General features: G+C 43.2%; 1 protein-coding gene across 1 annotated transcript in view; it reads right to left on the minus strand.

Moving 5' to 3' along the window:
- The window catches only part of LOC306968270 (interleukin-1 receptor-like 2), a 33819-nt gene that overhangs the window by 5323 nt on the left and 5181 nt on the right, over nt 1-23315 (minus strand). The window contains exons 2-8 of the mRNA XM_079563612.1: nt 12678-12758; nt 10880-11132; nt 9332-9521; nt 7043-7211; nt 5261-5323; nt 5018-5156; nt 4648-4793 (exon numbers count right to left, since the gene is read on the minus strand). Coding sequence (XP_079419738.1) covers nt 4648-4793; nt 5018-5156; nt 5261-5323; nt 7043-7211; nt 9332-9521; nt 10880-11132; nt 12678-12756 — 1039 coding nt within the window. The 5' untranslated portion in view covers nt 12757-12758. The remainder of the gene's footprint in view (nt 1-4647; nt 4794-5017; nt 5157-5260; nt 5324-7042; nt 7212-9331; nt 9522-10879; nt 11133-12677; nt 12759-23315) is intronic.

The raw sequence follows: 23315 nt of genomic DNA on the forward strand, positions 1-23315 counted from the left end.
AACTACAGTCTGAGCAGCTGGTGGTTTGTCAGAAATAATTCCGCGGCGTGACATTCTCAGAGCCACCTTAGGTCTTTAAGCCTTCTGCAGGCCTAACCACATTTCCACCCGCAGCTACTTGAACACCTGCAAGGCTCAGACTCATCGGAATGACAGAGCGATGTAGCAGTAACGCCTGTTTGCAGTAGTAGAGGTAGAGCATTTCTGGCAGGAGTAGGACCTGTGTGAAAGTAAAGGGAGTAAAGTAGCATTATACAGTAGAACCTGAGTAGGAGTAGAGTGAAGTAGCAGAAGCCGTAGTCACATATGAAAGAGAGATCAACCAGAAAAGTGCTGACTCAGGACGAATACTACCAGTGTAGGGGGCGAGAGCCTCTGGCTACCTGAATGAATGAATGAATGAATGAAGGTTTATTCGGTTACAGAGAATAGACTTTAAAACAGCTCTGCTTGTGTACAAGTCTTTTCATGGTTTAGCTCCAAAGTACATCTCTGACATGTTAGAGCCGTATGAACCATCTCGGGCCCTGAGAACTTCAGGGAGTGGCCTCCTGGTGGTTCCCAGAGTCAATAATAAACACGGTGAGGCTGCGTTTCAGTTTCATGCAGCTACAATCTGGAAGAGTCTTCACGAGGATGTGAGACAGGCCTCAACTCTGACAATGTTCAAATCCAGACTGAAAACAGTTCTTTTTGCCCATGCATATGACTGAAAGTATTTTATCTGCACTCTAGCCTTTAACTGTAATTGATTAATTTTATGTTGATGTTTTTATTGATTCTATTTGTTTTCTTGTATTTATGCAACTGTGAAGCACTTTGAATTGCCTTGTGTATGAATTGTGCTCTACAAATAAACTTGCCTTGCCTTGCCTTGCCTTACAAAACATAAAACAAAATGCATGTACTGCAAATTCATTACAGACAAGGCGGGTAACCGAAAAGGTGTAGCTGAAGCCGTGGCTTATTTTGCCTACCCTATTCTTCTTTTCTAAAATAATAATATGGTAATTTGTAAATACAAATGCTTGTTTGTTTCTCTATTCCAAATTATGCACAACAATAATGCATGAGCTTAACTTTTCTCAAGCATTTTTTGTATATTTCTCAAAAATTAAGGTTTTAAACTGTTTTTTGGAAATAATGAATGGAATTGCTCCTTTTAAGATCATCATTGAGATCGTTCCACAAGTCGACCCCTTTGACCGAGATGGTGTTCATTTTAAAGTTTGTTTGGACCATTTGCTTTTTAAACATGTTTTCTCCTCTCAGGTTATATTTCTGGTTCCTGTTTGCAAAAACAAAGTATATTTTCAGGCAGTATTTTCCTATGGACTTTGTACATAAATACAGCGGTGTTCAGGCTGACTAGATCACAGAATTGCTTTAAATTTGCAGAATATTGCGTTTGTTGGTTCATTATACGGTGAGTGATTGACTTTCCTTATGGCTTTTTTTTGTAGAATAAAAATAGGTTTTGTGTTTGTAGCGTAGGCATGCCCCCATATTTCAACACAATAGGTAATGTATGGAGCAATAAGAGAGCAATACAGAATATACAGAGAGGGTGTATTTAGAAAAAGAAAATATTTGGCCTTATGTAATATAGCTTTTGTTTTGGACAGCTCTGATTGAACATGAGCGATGTGTGGTTTCCAGGATAATTTATGATCTAATATTATACCGAGAAATTTGTTTTCATTCACCCTTTCTAGTACCACATCAATACCTCACAATTCAATACGATCCACGGCTCACAATAACGATAATCCCATGATACGCTGATGCTGTCATAATCAATATGTTGCACAAAAAAATATACAATACATCACATGTGATTTTTAGCCTTTTTTTCATGTGCTTCGATCCTATACTGAATATAGTATATATTACTGAAAATGGGTCTAATAGATCTGTCAGTGACATCACTTCATTTACATTTAAATAAACAAGAAACCACAGTCCTGTTCCAAAAGAAATAAATCAACCCCAAATGAATCTTATTTAGAATTACAAACCTATTTAAGCTAAGTTTAAAAGTCATATATTTATGTCACAGTGTTTGGCCCAAGTCCTTAAAATTGACTTGACTATTATTGGCAGTGATGGGCTTCAAGGCTTCCCTGCAAAAAAGTCTCATAGGGTTCAAAGTCTCTGAGCGGTTTCATTCTGTTTGAACACTGACCTCTTGTGGACAAACTTTGTTATTGCGACTTCTCATGAACACAATCACGTGGAATCATGTGGTTTCAAACAGACGTCTGGCGGTTTTATCATTTACAGCCTGATATTGTTCAAATCAATCATAGGCCGATAAATAAGAGTCATTTTCTTGCTTCCCGGAGCCCTAGTGGGCGGGGTCAACTCAGTCACCTGCCAGGCTGGACATCACTGTGTGATCTTTTTATTTCATTCAGTCAGAGCTCATTTTGCCACTATTTGCTGTAGATGGCGCTTCCTTGGACAGTAATCCACGCCTTCTGTAGTATCTCTTCAAAAGCAGGACTTTGGCCCTCAAGATGATTTTGAGAAACATTATCACACAAATTAGAGAGTACTTTTAACATTATTAGACTTAAATGGAAGAAAAATAAGGTAGAAATACTGTCAATGCACCCAATTAGGTCATTATGCTGCATCGCCATGGCGACGTGAAAACAGGAAGTGACCTCCCTCTCTCCTGGTGCAGCTGAATTGTTTGCCTTTTTCAGTGAATTGTTTGCCTTTTTCAGCGAACCACGTTGTTTTTCTGGATACTTTTTTACGTCTTTACCGTGTTTTTGTGGAGGTTTGGTGGATTTGTTTCCTTTGAGAGTCCAAAATGGTCCTGAAGAAAGCAGCTTTTTGAAAGTAAACAAACTGCTAGCTTATCAGCTAAACCCATTTGAGATCTACAAACATCTTCTTCTGAGACACTGAACAGTGAAGAGGCACCAAGAGCCCCCACACCTGCAGCACGGAGGAGGCGTCACAAGAGGAGCTACAGGAAACAACAAAAGGGACCAACGAGGAGATGGTGATAGACTGTGGAGGGAGCTGTGCAGGAGGAAGAGGAAGGACGAGGTGGAGTTGACCAGTGCAGGACACCACGCTCTGAGACGGGGACAAGCCCAGGAGGCGGTGCACCGTTTCAGATGATCAGAGGAGACAGAGGGCAGCTACAGTTTCTCCATCCTCCAAGGTCATGCGGGTGGAGTGGCTGTAGGACAACGAGATCATCGACCCGGCCGAGGACAGGAACTTCTACATCACCGTGGACACAACCTGATCATCAAGCACAACCTGATCATCAACTACACCTGTGTGGCCAAGAACATCGTGGCCAAGCGCAAGAGCTCCACCGCCGTGGTCATCGTCTACGGATTTCCCATCAACCAGTGCTCCTCCTGTGACCAAAACAGTGAAGATGGCGGCCGCGACACAACGATCTTTCACCAAAGAAAAAAGAGTGGTGCGCTCTGAATGGGTGCTGCTGCCGGATGCTCTCTCATCGAATGCAATTTCTCCATCTGTGAGATCAATAAAGTACCATCTTATCTTATCTTATCTTATGTACAACACTGGCATTTGAAGGAAGTGCACTGGAAAAAGAATAATTGTTTTACGGAAGAAATAACATAAATCTACTTGAATTAAGAGATTAAATCTAAGGTTTGAGTAGATTTGGTCTGGTCTTAGATGAGATAAAACCTCTAGTAGTTGTTATTCTCTTAATTCAGATAGTTTTGTGTCATTTCAAGTGAAAAACAATTGTCTGATTTGAAGTAGGTTTTATTCCTGCTCCATTGGCTCTAACATTTGTATCTTGTTTTAGTTCAAAGTTAAACCGACTCAAATTCAACATAGAAGACCTTTTATTCAAGCAATATTAAGTCATTTATCTCATTTAAGATGGTCATTTTTCCAGTGTTGTGCTTTACTTTGGGCCAATAATCAGTGGCTTCGGCCCTCAGTCTATTTACAATAAAGATAATCGTCCCTCCGCCAAGAAAACTTGCCTACCCCTGCTGTAGCGTATCGTCCCGCTAATAGCGTGATATATTGCAAAACTGATTATCTGATTATAAACTGATGATCACACCCTTATTGAACATGCAGAGAGCAGGTCTAGTTCATTATTTTACTGCACTAAGTTTTCATTTGGACTCAGTCCCCAGAGCCACAGCCAAATCTAACCAACAGCCTTGATTTACTAGACCACAATAATAATGATTAAGAAAAATAGTAAAGTAAGTGAAGAATTTCAAGTATTTTAAGTCCCATTAAGTGTATGTGCAAATTGGAAATAAAATGTAGAGTAGAGCCAAGGATTAATGCCTATGTATACAGTAGCCTCTTACTTTTTTTCCTTTAAAGTACCGATTAGAGTACTGTTAAAGTACCGGATCAATAAGAGTAGTGGTATTGATAAATCCTTAACAACACCCATCCCTAAAGGCGAGTGCCCCGAGCTCATCGCCAAGAGAAGAGCATTAAGAAGATGAAGGATTCAGGGGATCGAAAGGTTAGATCAGAAAACCCAAAGGAGAGAGACTGGAAATGGCAGCAGTGGATGAAGCAAATCGATGAAGACTCCATGAGCCTAAATGTACGGCTGAAACAGAGGACGATTGAACCACGTTTCTTACAGGCATACAGTGGCAGTACCTTTGTACAGGAGAGTGAAGTAGCTGACGGGACTGCCACGCCCACTCAAGACCATGCAGGTGTAGTTCAGGTTCAGGTCCTGCTCCTTCAGCTCAGAGATGACGAGCCAGCGGTCGATCAGCACACCTTTGTCCTGCCACTCGAACCTAAAACGATTCATCATTCATGAACTAGTTTGGTCTCCCTTCCAAATAGAAACCGAGTTTTTACTGCACAAATGATTTCCGTGATATTTGCCGTATTCCTAGGAGGGTTTTTTTAATCGACACATACTTTTATCAAAGATCAAGAGTCTAAAGTATTTGTAAAAGCCTGAATAAATCATATGCATTACTTGTAGAGAACTATCCTTGGTTGAACGGACACTGACCGTTCCTGTGTTGTGTAAATGCGTTGATTGGGGTCGTCTGATAAGTAGTCATCACTCTTTAGCCAATACACTCCCACGTCCAGGAAGGGGTTCCCCTCTACGGGCACAAACACCAGGCAGCGCTTCGTCACAATTGAGCCTGGGCAGAACAAGTAAAAAAAGACAAGTCCTCTGTAACACAAGCTCACAGGTAATACTACTATTACTACTTAAGACTAGTGTGTGACCTTAGTAAGTACTCACCCAGTTCTGCTCTGATGACATCTTTGGCCGGCTCATGGATGTGTGGAAGTAGATAGAAATCTCCTAAAACATTATTTAAAAGAGTTGATAAAGACCACGTCTGCATTTAGGATGTTTTTATTGATAAATCATTTTTAAAATGTCCTTTGTTTGTTTTATTTGACCTCTATTTAACCAGGAAAGTCCCACCGGGATTTCACAATCTATTGTAGGGGAGTCCTGACCCCAGAGCAGAACCTATTGTACATGTTTTTAGTGGTAGGGGAAAGCGGAGCAGGCGTGGGGAGAACAGTCAACATCTGTGTCACCCTATTGGCTGTATTATCATTGTTGTGGGGTGGGGGGTGATTATAGCTATAGAGAGTGGAGGCTGGTGTCTAGATCACATTTCTGTTGCGAGGAGAGTTCATCAGCGGCGCTCTTTGATACCGTGGTAACGGTGCAGGACCAGGATGTTCTCTTTCTTTCCGGACTCTTTAACTCACAGTGGCCTGTGCTATGAGAGAGTCCGGTGTTTTTGCTTTGCTTTGGCCTGATCTTAACTCTAGGCCACCCATTTCCTCTTATCGGGGCCCCTCAATAATACTAATACTAATACTAATACTAATACTAATACTAATACTAATGCTAATGCTAATGCTAATGATAATGCTAATGCTAATACTAATACTAATACTACTATTACTCAATTCAAAGGAATTTGTTATCTTCATAATAATGATTTTTCCTTTCTTTATGGACAAGCTTTGGGGTCCCATGTAGTGTCTCCCATGTAGTGTCTCCCATGTAGTGACTCCCATGTAGTGTCTCCCATGTAGTGTCTCCCATGTAGTGTCTCCCCATGTAGTGTCTCCCTTTGCAGTGTCCCCCCATGTAGTGTCTCCCATGTAGTGACTCCCCATGTAGTGTCTCCCCATGTAGTGACTCCCATGTAGTGTCTCCCCATGCAGTGTCTCCCATGTAGTGTCTCCCATGTAGTGTCTCCCCATGTCTCCCATGTAGTGTCTCCCATGTAGTGTCTCCCCATGTCTCCCATGTAGTGTCTCCCATGTAGTGTCTCCCCATGTCTCCCATGTAGTGTCTCCCCATGTAGTGTCTCCCATGTAGTGTCTCCCCATGTCTCCCATGTAGTGTCTCCCATGTAGTGTCTCCCATGTAGTGTCTCCCCATGTCTCCCATGTAGTGTCTCCCATGTAGTGTCTCCCCATGTCTCCCATGTAGTGTCTCCCATGTAGTGTCTCCCCATGTCTCCCATGTAGTGTCTCCCATGTAGTGTCTCCCCATGTCTCCCATGTAGTGTCTCCCATGTAGTGTCTCCCATGTAGTGTCTCCCCATGTCTCCCATGTAGTGTCTCCCCATGTAGTGTCACCCATGTAGTGTCTCCTAGTGTCTCCCATGTAGTGTCTCCCATGTAGTGTCTCCCCATGTAGTGTCTCCCCATGTCTCCCATGTAGTGTCTCCCCATGTCTCCCATGTAGTGTCTCCCATGTAGTGTCTCCCCATGTAGTGTCTCCCCATGTCTCCCATGTAGTGTCTCCCCATGTAGTGTCTCCCCATGTCTCCCATGTAGTGTCTCCCCATGTAGTGTCTCCCCATGTCTCCCATGTAGTGTCTCCCCATGTAGTGTCACCCATGTAGTGTCTCCTAGTGTCTCCCATGTAGTGTCTCCCATGTAGTGTCTCCCCATGTCTCCTATGTAGTGTCCCGGGCCTCACTTTGGGAACCAGTGCTGTGGAGGGATTGCCAATGTGAGGGCAACGATGGTAGAAATGCGGACTGACCTTTGACCTCGGCGTCGATGGTCTCGGACACACGCCTTCTGACTCCGCCCATGTTGAAGTGCAGAGTGCAGGTGTACAGGCCCTGGTCCGCTAACTTCACCTCCTCCACCTTCAGGATGGTGTTCCAGTAATGGAATCTGCCTGCCCCATCAGAGATCAGCTCACAGCCCTGAGAGATGACGGAGAGTTAGTTTACTAAAGCCTGCCCACACTCACTGGGCGAGGACAGCACTTCTCTTTGGTCCTCATGGAGGGGGCTGACATTGCTGCAATACCACCCCCTAGTGGCGAGGGGCAACTCCATAGGATTCAACAATGCATGCTTTATCGTCTTTATCATTAACATCTTATAAGCTGATGTTTAGTGGCCATTGGATGTATCCGACCCACAAAAAGCAGAAACTTCACTGAATTTGAGTTAGCATTTAGCACAGAGGACACTTGTACATGCTGATTTGTATCTAAAGTAAACTCTCCAAAGGTCTGTACGTTCATTAATGTTTTCTCGCCAGGCTTTGACCTAAAAGTGCTGAAAACATCTGGATAGTTCATAATTTGGGATGTTTGGTGGCTATTGCTAATGGCTACGGGAGAAATACAGTGAGCAGGCTAACAGACTCCTAGAGGCAAACATTTTCCCCCCAAGATGAGAAATCGTTAAGGTCAGGTCTAAGGTAAGGTTAGGGTTAGTTTGTAACTCCACTATCCTTGAGGTTTGGGCTAAGGTAAGGTTAGGGTTAGTTTGTAACTCCACTACCCCTCCTGGAACCGCCACCTTAACGTGGTGGAGGGGTTTGAGCACCCGCATGATCCTAGGAGCTCTGTTGTCGGGGGCTTCGTGCCCCTGGTAGGGTCTCCCAGGGCAAACAGGTCCTAGGTGACGGGTCAGACAAAGAGCGGTTCAGAAGCCCCTCATGAGAGACCAACAGGCCTGTTAAATCATGAGGCCGTCCTTCTGTGGACCCACCACCTGCAGGAGGAGCCATAAGGGGCTGGTGCAATGTGATTTGGGCAACTTAACGACTGCCCCCACGACCCGGCAACGGACAAGTGGAAGAAGATGGATGGATGGATGGATGGATGGATGGATGGATGGATGGATGGATGGAACTCCACTATCCTTAAGGTTACGTCTAAGGTAAGGTTAGGGTTAGTTTGTAAACTCCACTATCCTTAAGGTCAGGTCTAAGGTAAGGTTAGGGTTAGTTTGTAAACTCCACTATCCTTAAGGTCAGGTCTAAGGTAAGGTTAGGGTTAGTTTGTAAACTCCACTATCCTTAAGGTTAGGGCTAAGGTAAGGTTAGGGTTAGTTTGTAAACTCCACTATCCTTAAGGTCAGGTCTAAGGTAAGGTTAGGGTTAGTTTGTAAACTCCACTATCCTTAAGGTTAGGTCTAAGGTAAGGTTAGGGTTAGTTTGTAAACTCCACTATCCTTAAGGTTAGGGCTAAGGTAAGGTTAGGGTTAGTTTGTAAACTCCACTATCCTTAAGGTTAGGTTTAGGATCAGGTACACGGTTTGTTTGGATTAGTTTAAGCTTGCGTTGTATTGTGGATGTGACGTCATGGTTGGAGCTCCACTTGGCTGCTAATGTCCTGTTTTGGAACACACTCTGTAGGAGGAGCCATCTTTGATTCTCTCTCAAATGGAGTCATTAATGTGAATAGGGAGGAGTGAGCAATGACAAGTCTATGGACATACTGACTAGAGCAGTAGTTCTCAGACTTTTCACAAGTATGGAATATGATGAAAAATCACACACCCATTTTCTGTAAAGAATTGGGTCATCACACACGAGACCAAAAAGAGTCACTTGATCAGACGTGAGGTCAGGACCCAAATGCTTCTTCACAGATCTGCAGAGGGCCACTAACAAACTCGGAGAGAGACTAATCCGGCTCAAAATCGGCCTAAACATCCACGATTGTGTCCCCAGCCTGACATGGACGGTTTTTGATCAATACTGTCACCTAGTGGTCAGTTGTGAAAGCATTACAGAATCTGAAACTGAACTGAGAAACTTTGTCACTGCCGACCATAGACTGTAAAATTAAGAATGGACTTATAGTGGCCGACGTCTTCTTGAAACCGTAAGAAAATGGCGGCTGGCTCCGGAGGTTTCTTCCTGGCTCCTTTGGATCTTCCACAGCTTTATTGAAGACAGACTTGTCATTCTGACCTCCACGTGTTTGTCTAAACATGCGCAACACCGTCCTAATTGTATCCTTTCACTATTTTTATTTCTATTTTTGCTCGATTCTTAATAATGGAACTATTTTACACTTCCTCACCTTGTACCATGTGATGTCGTAGGAGATGCCGTAGCTGCGGAACTTTCTAATGTAGTCCTCGAGTGGACAGGAGAGGACGTCGTTCACCCCTTTGGTCAGCAGCTGTCCTGACGTCCTGGGCCGTTCGCACTGGGAGATGGGCAGGTCCACCACCAGCTTGGTCTCCAGCCTGAAGCACTGCCGGGGAGTTCTGAGGACGCACACGGAGAGTAACGCTCTGAATAGCCAAATGCTAACGCTGGAATACAACTACATGGAATTCAACTACATGGAATACTACTACAGAAGTTTGTTTTTCTGCGTGAAACCAGTTAACTTTTCCATGCTAACTTTTCCAGTGTGACTGATGATGCCCTGGCTGTTAGCATGCACAGTGCCCCCTGCTGACCATTACGTTTCCTGAGCCAGCTCCTTGCCTCAGAGCGTGTTTTAAGACAGAAGGATGTAGCGCGGATTTGCATAACTCTCCATTGAAAATAACTGAGCAGAAGGCCCGTAAAGGTTACTTCAGACGGGTGAGTGAAAGTTTGTTTATTTTGACTTGTAGCCGCTGTGCCATCGTGTCTGTTTGCTTCTTGATGAGGCCATTGTTGTGCTGTGAGCTAACGTGGTGTGTTCGGTTGATTAGATTTGTTTGTGTTTTGTTTTTGCAAGTTATGGATAATATAACGTAGTCATTGTCCATGGCACTAATGACCGTGTGTGTGTTCTTCTTTCCCTCTGGTCAAATGTGTGTGTGCTGGGATAATGTTGCTAGTTGTCATTGTGTTGCTAGTTGCTGTAGAGGTAGGCTCTATGGGAAGTGGATTTATGCAAGTGATATTCATTTATATATTACCTTTTTGCAAACCTTTTTTTTTCTGTGGTGGCACATTTTTCTTGCGTCTTGCCAGGTATGGCTTATCTAAATGAGATGTATATATGAGCCCTATTGTCACTCTGAGCAGCAGAGAGAGGTGAGAACAGCCCAAAGGTTTAGAGGCCGAATGCTCTCTTTGACATGCTTCCAGTTCCTAAATTCAACTTGCCACATCTTCTCCAAATATTATCAGATTTCCATGTGTTACACATCTTTGGAAAGCTTGGAGACTACACTTTCCGAATCGGTGAATAGCTCAAAATGTCCCAGAACCGACTTGTGTCCTTACTTTCTGTGTCTGGTCACATATATGGTATAGGCTTAGTGAATTGGACACAAAATGTGATTATACTTTAGAAAATAGAGGCGTTGTCTCATAGTTCAGCCTTTTTCCTGTGGTGCGGGGAGGGGTGTGTGGTGAGGGGGCAAACGTGCAATGTGTGTTGGACACGCTTCTGAAGCGGCGATGCCAGCGCTTTGATACTGATGCTACACATGCTCTCTTTTGTAAATGCAGCACAATGACCTGACCAGGAGTGTGTGTGGTGAGCGTGACCTTTCCCACACGGCGTGCACCACTCTGCCTGTTTCACAGGCCTACAGTTCAAGTTAATTGGTTCAGGTCGGCAGATCTCACATCTAACCCCGGTCATCTACAAACCAAAAACGATGTGCACAAAGAGCCTCACCTGACCACAGTCACATAGCGTCCAGCGTTGGCCAGTGTGACGTTCAGGAACCACAGACTCTCCTGCACCACCAGGACCTGCCCGCTCTGGTTGATGATTGGCTGGTCCGAGCCCAGCCTGTACCATGTGATGTTGTAGGGCTCGGCTGATAGGTTGAAGACAGAGTGGGAGAGCAGGGTGCTGTTGAGCATGGCCACTTCCCCGGGAACCGAGAAGACCCGCTCGAACTGAAGGCTGTAGTTCTTGCACCCATCTGGGGAGGAGAAGAGGAAATATATTTAAGGCAAGGCTACAAGTGCGGATAAAGGCTAATCGACTGATTGAATCACTACACAATTCAATTGAATTAAATTAAGGCCCTATATCTGATTTTTGGTTCCAGCTGTCATGGGGACAGAGCCATTTGAGGATGTGTACAGAAATCTGAGAAATATTACCTCCCAGGCGGTATGATGGTCCCTAAAAACTTGTTTTGGTATAATTTCACAAGATTGTCTAGGAGTGGCATAGTTTGTCCTTAACATTACTAAAACTAATGCCGTAATGAATGCCGCGCGAACTGGTAATTACAAGATGTAAATATGGAGATGGTCAGAGTGCTTGGGGTTCAGATACGAGATGACAACAGCAATGGCGCCCCCAGTGGAGAAGGGTGGCCAATGATAAAACAAAAACAAAACCATTAAACCACTGCACCAATGACATGAACATTACTTTGGGTCACAGCTTCATTTAGCATGTTTTGCAGTATAACTGCGTTATATTTACTGATTTCCGTAGGGAAATTTGTTCGTTCATGTATTTTTAGCGTGTTTGCATCATTTGTTTCCCCTCAGTCACTGAAGTGAGTCCTGCTGGGATTTTGAATCCAAGTCCAATTAACTGAACCTCAGATGCTGATTTTAGCTCATCTTTTTTTCAGCGGAACGAGGCTATTACAACGCAACCTGTGTAAAACTGACTGCTAAACACTGAAGCAGAATGTGAGGAAAATCCCAACATCCATGGGATAAACATACATCAAGTATATCGCATACTCAGACTTTCTAAAACATAAAAAAATCAAAATACTTTACAGCTAGTAAAATTAATGTTACATAAACAAATTTATATAACAACAAATTGTAAAAAATAAAAACATTATTTTCCCAGGCAGCATGCACACGTGCCAAACCAGTAAACCAGTTACAGTCGTCCTCTCGTCAAAAACAGAACTGAGTTTTGCTTTTGCTTTTTTTCCCAACTTTGTTTATCCACAAATTAAATCAGTAAGTTACAACTGAACAAAGATTCTTTCCAGATGTTTAAAAATAATGATAGCCCAGAATAGATTTCAAAGTGACGACCTGACCAGAACATGAGCGTCCTATTGGCAGGTGACTCAACATCTGTTACATTCATCTTTGACATTAGAGTGCATTTTGGAAAGTCTGGAATTTGTAAAATTAATGGACAATCAAATTGTATTGACTTAAGTTTTCAACAAGAAGTGCTACCAGGTCTGCTTCCCACTGCTTTCTGATTTGGATTTTTCCCCCATGCATTGACTTTTAGTGTCTGACATAAGATAATAGATTTGAGAAAGAGTATTCTGTTGCCTACAAGATTTATCTACAGCAGTGCGAGGGGAGACCGAAGGAAAGGACATGGTTTGTATTTTCTAACCATCAAACAGGTGACAGATGGATGAGATTTGCCGCCTGCAGTACACACAACAGCCAGCAGAGCGCGCCCTGTGACAGCACCAACGCTCCACCGTTGTAACTCTGTGCAGGCTTGGTGTTTGGAGAAGTCTTACCATGTTCTAATCCACAGCCCAGGCCCCACAGTGAGGAGAGAAGCAGCAGTTTTCCGAAGACATCACCCCATCGCTCCATATCTGCAGACACAGGACAGGACATGAGGACAGACTTACGGACACTCTGAAAAAGGGTTTTCCAAAGACAAAAGCAAGCCAGGACCTCCATGGTTACATTTAAAAACAATGTAATAAACCGTGTTAAAGAGTGTGTTCCTCTGGGCGGGCCTGCAGGACTTTCACTTCTCCATCTGGATACTACAGGCCACCTTCAGTTCAACCAGGAGAGACTTTAACTTGGATGCTCAGATCCGTTACGTAGGCGGCGCGTTTGTGATGTGATGTACAATACGACTTGACAATGTACGCCGGCTATTAGCCTTAAGGTAGTCAGGATTTCAGACCCTTCCCCTGCATTTGGCGTGAAGAAAACCACCATAAAAAAATCAATGATATGCCTGATTGCGACAGTCTTTTCAAGCATACACGAAAAGGCCAGAAAATGGAAGAAGTCAGATGTAATTTCCTGTAATTAGCATAACTATATATAGTAGAAAATGAAGAATACTGGCCAAAATGAATAATATTTAGGATTCCACTGTCTCATGGATACAAAACAATATTATAACAACTAGACAACACTTTAAAGCTGTCCAATCCTGTGAAAGAAGGTGAATGATGGCTATGGCCGTGTCCTCGGTGACAGGTCGTGTAACAATGCACAGAGCAAAACCTGATTATATGCATCGTTCTAAAGTGACGGTGCAAGTTTTAGTCTATATTTCTTAACCACTTAACTGCCACCTTAGGGTTAGGTTTAGGATTAGGGTTAACAGTTATTTACATCCAAATCTCTAAGCGTATTGACTGGAGAGCTTCAGCCTGTGTGCCAGTGTGATTGCTCATTTGACAGACAAGACCTTCTAGTTTCTAAACATATGTGTGAGATCTGTGTGAGTGAAACACAACTTACGTTACATTTGCTGTTCTTAACCTTAATTATATCCTGATTAGGGTTAACTAACCCTAACCCTATAACTCTAACCCTATAACCCTAGCCCTATAACCCTAGCCCCTGATCAGGAGGGCAGCAGGTAACAGGTTAAAGAGGGGGTATTATGCTTTTTTCAATCACATAGTACCACTCTATAGCACACTACAATGATGATTCAACCTTCTGTTGGTCTGTAAATGCAGAAAATTAAAATAACTGCCTTGAATAAATTTGCTCTCGCAAAATGGCTGTAGTGAATGTCTTGTCTCTTTAAGAAACCCCAAACCTTTACGACACGCCCACTTCAGCACTGTCTGTGGCATCATCACAACACTATTGAAACTACAATCAATTTTTGGTGCATTTTAATTTTACTTTTGGAAAGGAGCAACACTTATCACTTTGTGAACAATGGAGACAAACCTTTGAGAGTTCAGAGGCGTTCTGTCTACTGCCATGCCCTATGGATATAGGGCTGGGTACCGTTCGTTTTTTTTTTCAATACCACTACTTTAACGATACCTGCTTTTCGGTACCGGTGCCTTAGCGGTACTTTTTTTCGATACCTATGTTATTTCAATTGAGTTAAAATAATGTGTATAAAAAGTATCGTTCAGGAAAACAAACAGCACAGCGGCACAAACACGGCACATCAGAAAACAGGCGCAGCAGCGTCACCTGGAACTAAAGCAGTGATTAAAAGAGAAAGGACATTATTGCCTCCTGAGCTGCAGGAACAGACCAGATCCACATCCGGCACCGTTTTCTTTCAGATAAACTTTTCTAAACACATTGCGCTGTTCGACAGTGAAAGCACCTCACACGTCAAAGATCTGTTACATAGTGAGAGCGCTCACTCTGTCACTGAAAATGTACCACAACTGTTCCAAACATGGCTAATGCAGAGTGAGTGCATTGTGAGCACCTTTTCCAGAAACAATCTGATCCCAAACGCTCCGGTGCTGCCATTTGGTGCAGCTGGAGTTGTAACCGAAAAAAAAAAGTTTTTCGATACCGCCCCCTACCGGAGCTTTTCGGTCGGTACCAAGTAGGTACCGCTTAACAGTACCCAGCCCTACCTATGGATCTTTAACTATACCCCCATGGTCTACACCAGGATCTCCCCAGAATTTAAGCCTATATCCAGCCCATACCCTTCAATAGAGGGCCATTATCTGTGCAGGTGAACAATGTTTTTTCAAGTTTACCCCCGTTAGCATGTCACAATCGGCTACAGCTCATTGTTGATGAAAAGTCTGCAATAAACCACACATGTGTAAAGCCCGGCTCAGTGTGTGATCATCGTAAAGGCATTAGAGCATTATATGCTGCTTGTTTTCAATGAATCGTTCAAAGCTAGCTTCTAGCTCCTCGCGGCTAATAGCTTGTTAGCTACGACCCATTGTAGAAGTGCATAATAGGCTACTTGTTAATTTGTTCCAAGCGTGCTGTTCAAAATCAACAAGCCCGGCTCAGTGTGTGATCATTGTTACACGGTTCTTTATGTAGATGGTGGTTTTATTGACTTTATTTATTTTCGCGATCGGAGCTTCAGCGTGTAGCATTAGCATTCTCCTCCAGAGGGAATGCTATTAATGCATTATCAAGGCCCAAACACATTCCCAGCACAGATCCAGTCATGGACATACCTTTTCTTGTTGCCTGTTTTAATCCTGAGTGTTTCGGTAACAGAAACACTGATGTGTGTCTTTGTAAAAGTCTCAGAGCTGCTGTAGCTCCGGTTCACAACACATGAAGCTAAAGCTCCATGATGACTCTGACTGTTTACATCTTCGGCCTGGACACTGTGTGGAGGGGGTTCTGCTGAGGAGCAGTGGTTGGTTACTCGGCTGGTGACAAATATTATATAATATAATATTAACATATTAATAATAAAGCGCTGAAATATTTGTTTTCCTCTCAGAGCTTGGATCTTGGAGTTTGGTCACTTTTGACCCCCACCTTCTCTGACTCACTGTGAAGTGATTGGCTTCAGAGTTACACTGTAGGTCAGACACCGTGAGTGACAGTAACATGACGCTAAAACATGACGCTACAAGTGTGCTTTTCAACAAAATGGCCTCATTTCTCTTCAGTCTGTCACCGACTGACAGATGAAGAAGGAAGTCATGGAGCTTCTGCTTTAGAATAGAATGTTGAAATTCAAATATATTTTAGTCTCATGTACAAGTGTGAACGTTATTTAGAATAAAAACGCAAAAAAAATAATATATATATATATATCATTATTATTATCTGCTGTAGATTGATTTCTCCCAGTTCCCCTGACTCGTGGTGCAGCTGGCCTGATGTGGACAGATGTTACAGAAGAAGCTTATGTGGTTCATTGCTTCAACACAATTACTAAAGTAACTATTTTCTCCAAAGTAAAAGATCTACCACAGTCCTGTCCACATCTGTCATGGTCCAACAATGACCCACCATGACATACAAGACCTACATGATATAATATGCATGCATGTTTTTTCAACGTTAATGCATTAATCATGTGATTATTTAACCTAATTTCTAGTTCATTGTTGATTTATTTACTACATACTTCAGTTTCTGCATTTACCTCTTACAGCACACGTGAACAGTTCTGTCTAGTTCTGACAGTTCTGCCTCCGCGATCTTAGAAAGTCATTAAAACCAATGTTCCACACTCACACTGCACCGGTTACCGAAGAAGAATTCGCAAGAAGTCTATTGACACAAGTGAACAGAAGCAAACACTATTTGTAGAGAAGCGAACAGAAGTGAACAATAAGTGGACGCAAGTGAACTCAAAGTGGAAGCGAGAAACTTGCATGTACCATTAAGTGAGGTTTTCAGCAAGGATTTGAATGTGAAAGTGGATCTCAAGGAATTGTAAAATACGCTGAGTGAAAGGGTTCTAAGGATGAAACTGTGTTAAAGTGTGGAGTCATGAGAGTGTGTTCCTCTGGGCGGGTCGGCAGGACTTTCACTTCTTCATCTGGACCCACAGGCTGTCTTTAGGGGTTGTCTGTGACACTGCAGGCTAACAGAGGTCATCTTTTTGGATGCTCAGATCCGGCAGGTAGGCATGTGTGTGATGTTATGAAGGAAGCCGAGGTCATTTGGAATAGACTGCTCCATAGTCAGTCAAGTGACCATGTGATCTCACGCTCGTAGTGAAAACCACAGATGTGGCTGTGTCATTTTTCTTCCATTGATACCACAAATATGAATTACAGACTACATGGCCTGCGTGGCCTTTGTGTTGGGTTGCTGACAATCCTGATGCGCTTTCACTTTCATGCTATATCCACATGAAGACAAAATGCTTATCGTTTCATAAAGTTTCTCCACACAGATTGATTCAGGTCTGTGAAAACGCAGTCATACAACTGCCAGGCCTGTGTGAGGCGCTGTGGTGCTACCAAAGAAAATAGAACAAGTCTGGAGACTGTAGTAAGCGTTTGGAAAGTAAACAGCAGTAAAAAAAGAAACTACTGCATGGATTTACGATCTCCAACGGAAGAAACGAGGAGGTGAACTTACTCTTCAGACTCACCAGGCTAAAGCAGGACAAACGGTCAGTTCGAAAACACAGACTGGATTGAGGCTAACTCTGTGTTCTTCTCCGTGTCACCTGTGGCTCGCCGTAGGGCAGAGGAGCAGAGGATTGTGCAGTAAAGGGAATTATATGGTCAGTATATATTCATTCATCTCCACCATGGCCACTCCAGATCTCTCTCACTCACTGTCCACAAAGAAATCATTGAAAAGGCTTCACAATTGACCATTAACTGAATCCATCCTCACATTCAACATCACTGCACCCGGATCTCCACGGACGATTCACACACTCTGCACCCTCACTACGCCCTAGTACTGTCAGGGTGCAGGTTCAGGTCCCTCCCACTGGGGGGCACAGAGCGTGACCTCCACTTTCCTCCCTTCATCCGCCTGTTGAACAAATGAATGACTGAGTGCACCTTGTTTTTTCATGTACCTACTGTAGCACATGTTGATTGTGGTGTTGTGAGTCTGTGCATGTGCTGTTTTTATTGGGCCCGTACTGGCACTTCCAGAATTTGAGATGGAGATTTTTGATGTCATCGTTTTAGGAAAAGTTGCAGAGCCGACGTAACAATGGAGCCACGTAAACAGCGTTTTCAGCTCTTTTCACTCTGGGACCTGGAAAATGTTTGTTTACAGACCCCCAAAACCAAAGCTCCAACAAATTTACATGGGAGATTGAGCACTGAGTGTATGAGCCCAGGTCAGAGGTCAGAGGTCAGCTTAATTTAATGTCTCTCAACTATTGTAAGCTGTGGAACAGGTTATTACTGCTGCCTATAGGCCTATGTATGCCCAACTGGAAAAAAACTGTTATTAATCAACATTTTTCTATGGCCCAAAAGTAGCTTTGGTCTGAAACGTCTGACTCTCACGATTAGCCAGCAGGCCGCTGTACACAGTAATTCTGTGCTTGTCACATCCAAGTGTGTTATCTATTAATTCCCATTAGCGTTGTTTTCCTCAACAACATCCCTGACCCAGCTTTTATTTCAAGACGATAAGGTAACTGTGACTTGTTCATGTTTGACGAGACGTTTATGCGCTTTTGTTGACAAGACGAATGTAAGAAAGTATTTTGTCAGGGTTGCAACCAGGGCTTGACTAAAAACTCTCTTTGAGTAGAGCGTTAACTTTCATTCAAAAGACTAAAAACAAAGAGGGCTGCCAAAAACCACACTAACTGTTGACTCTGTCCAGCATGCTCTGTAAGTGTTTTCCAGAAGTCCTCTGATTGTGTAAACAGTTTGTCTGTTTGCTTGTACTTGTACTCAGGGTCGCCAGTTCCCTTCAGTCAAACCCGTCCCAAAACATAAACCCATAATCTGAAGGCATGGCACAGCGGCAATTTCCTACTTAGAAAGAGATGAAAAAGGGCCGATTTTACACAAAGAATAGCATGGACAAAACTTGGGACCATTTTCAGCCATGGAAGAAGAATTGTGTGTGTTCGTGTGTGTGTGAGGACAGCAGATGGACAGAGTTGACCTGTGGACACTCGGTAAACATGATCAGTGTTCCTCTAATATCCTCCTCAGCTCTTAGCAAACATTACTCAAACATGTCTCTTCCGGCGTTTCCCCACACTGCACACACGCACTCGGCTGTTAGCAAACACTCAAACATGAGCAAAGGGCAGAGGAGAAAATTACTGGAGTTGTGCTCTCAGTGGTTAAACAAAGGCTCCTGGGTTGAGAACTCACAAACACAAGACTGAAATCCAAACAACCTCCAGCGTTCAGTCACTGGGCTTTTACTGCCTGAGGCTGCACTAATGCGGCCTGGTGGCACAGTGGTTAATGGCTCACCAGCCTGGAGACAAGTTGGAGACTCGAATTGCTGCTGGTCACAGAGATGACTTGAAAAGGTCTCCACACAGTCTCAAGCAGTTGTGTTGCAAATATTATTTGTTGTCCTTCACTTGTAAGACATTTCTGTGACGTTCATGCAATGTCTCCAAGACCTGTTGGACACCAAGGAGATCTCAAAGAGACGTACAGCATGAAGTCTCTTTGAGACAATAAATACTGTTTGCAATGTTGCCACAGCTTCTTCAGACTGCGTCCACCTCTTGGAGACCATATGAAGACTCCGCTGAAATTTAACCTGCTCTTTTTCACCGAGACTACCTGGAGATTGGCCTTATCTCCAGGGGAAGTTTCAGAGAGATCTCCATGACTAGCAGCAACTCAAGTCCACTACTACTCTCCAGGCCCTTTGTATGTGCGCTATCAGTCTGAGTTGCGGAGTTCCGAGTTGTATCCTCTCCTCCGGTGAGATAGGCCCTTTAGCGTTCTCCAGTCTCACCAGGATTTCAAGGGCATTTTTTGTGGTTGTTGCTAAAATGCAAGATTTTGCAGGCCATTTTTCCAAAAGTTGTTTTAAAACTAAAATTTAAACACCAAACTTTTTTTTCTTGCTGATAAACGGTGTAAATGGGTGTTGAATAGAGTTAACTACATTTCCCAGTCAATATTTTGACATTTTATCTCATCCTATTTTTATTTATTCTTATTTCCTTATTGTTATAATTCCGCCCCCTTTAAGATTTTTGCTTTTACTTATTGTATTATTGTACATAAGATACCTTTTTTTCTACTATTTAACTGTTTGCACATTTCCTGTCTGTTATGCACGCCCTGAGTGATCTTATTGAATGCCGATTGTAACAAGTGAATTTCTCCGTTGTGAGATCAATAAACTGTCAACAGAGCAGACACCACCCACACACTCAGCCCCCCCACGTCTCCCCCAAAGCCTCCGAGACCTCGAAGCTGTGCACCCCTCCTCTCCCGTCCTCCGCTCAGCTGTGGACAGTGGGAGGAGCAAACAGGCACCTGTCTGTCACATGACCCTGATAAACAAAGCCCTGAATGACACTCCGAGGAGAACAGACCACAGGACGAATGTCGACGTTGAGCTTTGGATCTGGTTCAACAGCAGTGACTCCTAAAGTTCACACAGTAAAGAAAGCCCAGCCTCTCACACAAATGCCCCTGCATCATGGGGAAAACGTGTCAAATACCGCCAAATAAAGATCCAGGAGTAGAGAAATGAAACTCGGACAGAGGGCAGAAGCAGCACAGGGCGGCACTCGCTGTAAAGTCAGACCCAGGTGAGTGAGAGGAGGCGGGAACAGGTGCAGAAGTCCTCGCTCTCACTTCAGTCTGAATGACTTAAACCCAGCGCTGGACATGACTTCCAAACAAATATAACAAGTAAAATGGATTCAACTGATCAGAAACTCAGGAATGCGAAGTTCAGGAATAGTTGTGGGAAAGTCGCACGTTTTTGGAAAAGTTGCAATGCCGCACTGACTTCATGGAGTTTGCGTAAATAGTTGAGATTGCAACATCGTGTTGGTGCATGTTTCCTTCGGGTGCTTTGGTTACTATAAAAAACAGCTATGGCTCTGACTATTGGACCAAAAATATGTAAGTTCATCCTCATTGTGTTCAAGTGTTTTCTGAAATGTTCCAGTGGAAAATGTCTTTAGCTCCGAAAGGCTTTCGTTTCTGGAGCGTGTGTTGTAGCGTGAGAGCGGAGCCGACCTTAGAGACAAAGGTCAGGGCGATCACCCTGGTCACATGACTTACAGTCGAGCAGGCCCACAGTGCACACAGATAAGGACTGTGCATGAACACATGAGTAAAGTTATGAAGATAAACTGATGTAAAAAGCACCCCTCATGCAGGGGCACATATTCCACTGCTCCCTCATGCCCTGCACTCCCACGCTCTTCTCCGTCCACTTCCTCAACATTAGCTCTTAAAGGGACTGGACGCATCTTGTCCAATTTTCAAATGAAGTTAAGTTTGGTCCAATCGTATGTTACCTTATATATCCCTGTTGTTACGGGACAACAAAATTGCTGAAATGCAAACAACAATTTGAGGAAGTCAGACTGTTCAATTAATAACAAGTAAATATTACTAGTCCAATAAATCGAATCAACTGCATTTTCTTGACTTAATCCTCCTGTGTAGTTGTACCTTCTACAATCCTCAATTGTGTTTTTAATTTGAACAGTTGTCAGGATGTGGTGGAAACAGCCAAATCCAAGACAAACTACCCTCAGGAGACAATAAAGTTTTTTCTTCTCTTCTTATCTCTCCACACACCAGGGGCACTTCAATCCAACAGCCGTCCCGTTTCATGCAGTTTGGAGTTGTTTTGAAAATGTGATGAAACACAGTACGGTCTAAGAACTTTAAATGCAGTGTTATGGTCACAACATAACAAGTATACAGAACCATACAGACACAGTCCAGATCAAAGCTTTGAGAACAGTTTAAAAAGTTCATATTTTTCACGGCTGGATCTTAACAAAGGTCCAAGTAGATATTTCAATACACAACAACAGAAGAAAACAACCATTAAACTCAAATAGGCTGTTTTTTCAGACCTCATGCCTTTAAAAGTCCAAATCTGTGCAAAAATGTGGATTCAGAGTCATTGACGTCCTGATGCAAAGGAACATGGAAGGAACATCGTTTTGAACATGGTCGGGTTGTTGAGCTGCATAAGCAGAACCTCTGGCTGTGCTCCATCCCTGCAGACCCAAAAAAATGTCTTCGGCTGTTAAATTTAGGCTTTTGCAGGACCTCGTCTCCTTGAGCCACAAAACCGTCCACTTGGACTTTGGAGAGAGATCCATCATTGATATTAAAAGGTGGAAGATGATAATCATATATCATATCATAAAGATGATAAAAATGTGACCTTGATGGTCCTGATGGTTTCCAACATTACTGGAATCACAAGCAGATCCACCCAAGATGTTTTCTATGCACCACATTATGACATTCAATGGCACAATGGAGCTTCAGGTGGAGCAGATGTCACAGAGCATCCCTCAGACTGAGGCCCTCGTCTGCAAGAACCACTAGGTTTTCAACAGTACAACACCCGCAGGACAGAGGACTTCTTCAGAAGAATAAGATAACTCTTTTGGACCATCCTGCGTGCGTTTCCTTGATCTGAATCCAACTGTGAATGGATGGCACGACAACAGTTCCTGACAATAGATGCCCTTTATGAGGCCGTCTTCACTTGGAGAAATGTTTCCACACACCTCCTGGAAACGCTTGTATCCAGCACGTCTTTGAAGTGATCGACAATAATGGTGGAGCTACTCAATATTGAGTTTATGTTTGGAGCTTTGAAGGGGTTTCAGGAGTTTTTTAGGTGTGGTCCTAAACTTATGATCAGCTGCAAAAACAGCCTATTTCAGTTCAATTGTTGTTTTCAATCAAATTGTCTCCATCCCATTATTTCTTGTTGCGTATTGAAATTCTACTTGGATCCGTTAAGATCCAACCAGGCAAAATGTGAGTTTTTATCATTTTTCAACTAGTCTTAAAACAGGGTGAAGATCTGACATATTGAATCCTGCCTCCCCCTGTCTGAATAGCTCCTCAGTTATTCAGGTTTTTTCTTTTATTAGTTGTGTGGATGTTTGCGTCATCTGTGTGGAGTTATGAAGGAATGCTCCGAGTCAGCTCCAAGTGTGACATCAGTCTTTCTCAGCAGTGACTCGGCACTGGGAGAAAACAGAAATTGCGTCATGTCCCATACCGCAAGTGATGACCAGAGCCTCCGAGGGGAGTGTGTCCGGACTACAACACAGGCACATTTTTACACAGACAGGAACAGCTCTGGCCTGTTGGAGCTCTCTGCTGAAGACGTTGATATTTCTGCAGGTTCAGTCCTGCGGGATGAGAGTTCCACATACTGAAGGAGAAGCTGGACTGGACTGCTCTAAAGATGTTCGGAAGTTCTTGCTTCTGTTCAGATAAACAAATTAAACTTAAATTTGGGGGCCACAGTCGGAGCTGACAGAGGCTCTGGTGGAGGGTCAGACACAGCCCTGACGCCAGGAGAGCAGAGAACACAGATGACTAGGGCTGGGTTCTGTCAAAAACAAGGTTTAGGTTCTACTGGTGTCAGAAAATGAAAAGTGTTGAAAATGTTAAATCTTTAGTTCCAAGTTTTGATGCTGTTGGTCATCAAAAAAAAATGTGAAACACAAGGTGATAAAAAAGGAAAACCGTGGAAAAACTAGTAAAAATTGGGTAAAATTGGGAAAAACATGGCAA

The sequence above is a fragment of the Gobius niger genome (assembly GCF_951799975.1).
Source record: "Gobius niger genome assembly, chromosome: 9".
In the NCBI taxonomy this organism is placed as follows: Eukaryota; Metazoa; Chordata; class Actinopteri; order Gobiiformes; family Gobiidae; genus Gobius; species Gobius niger.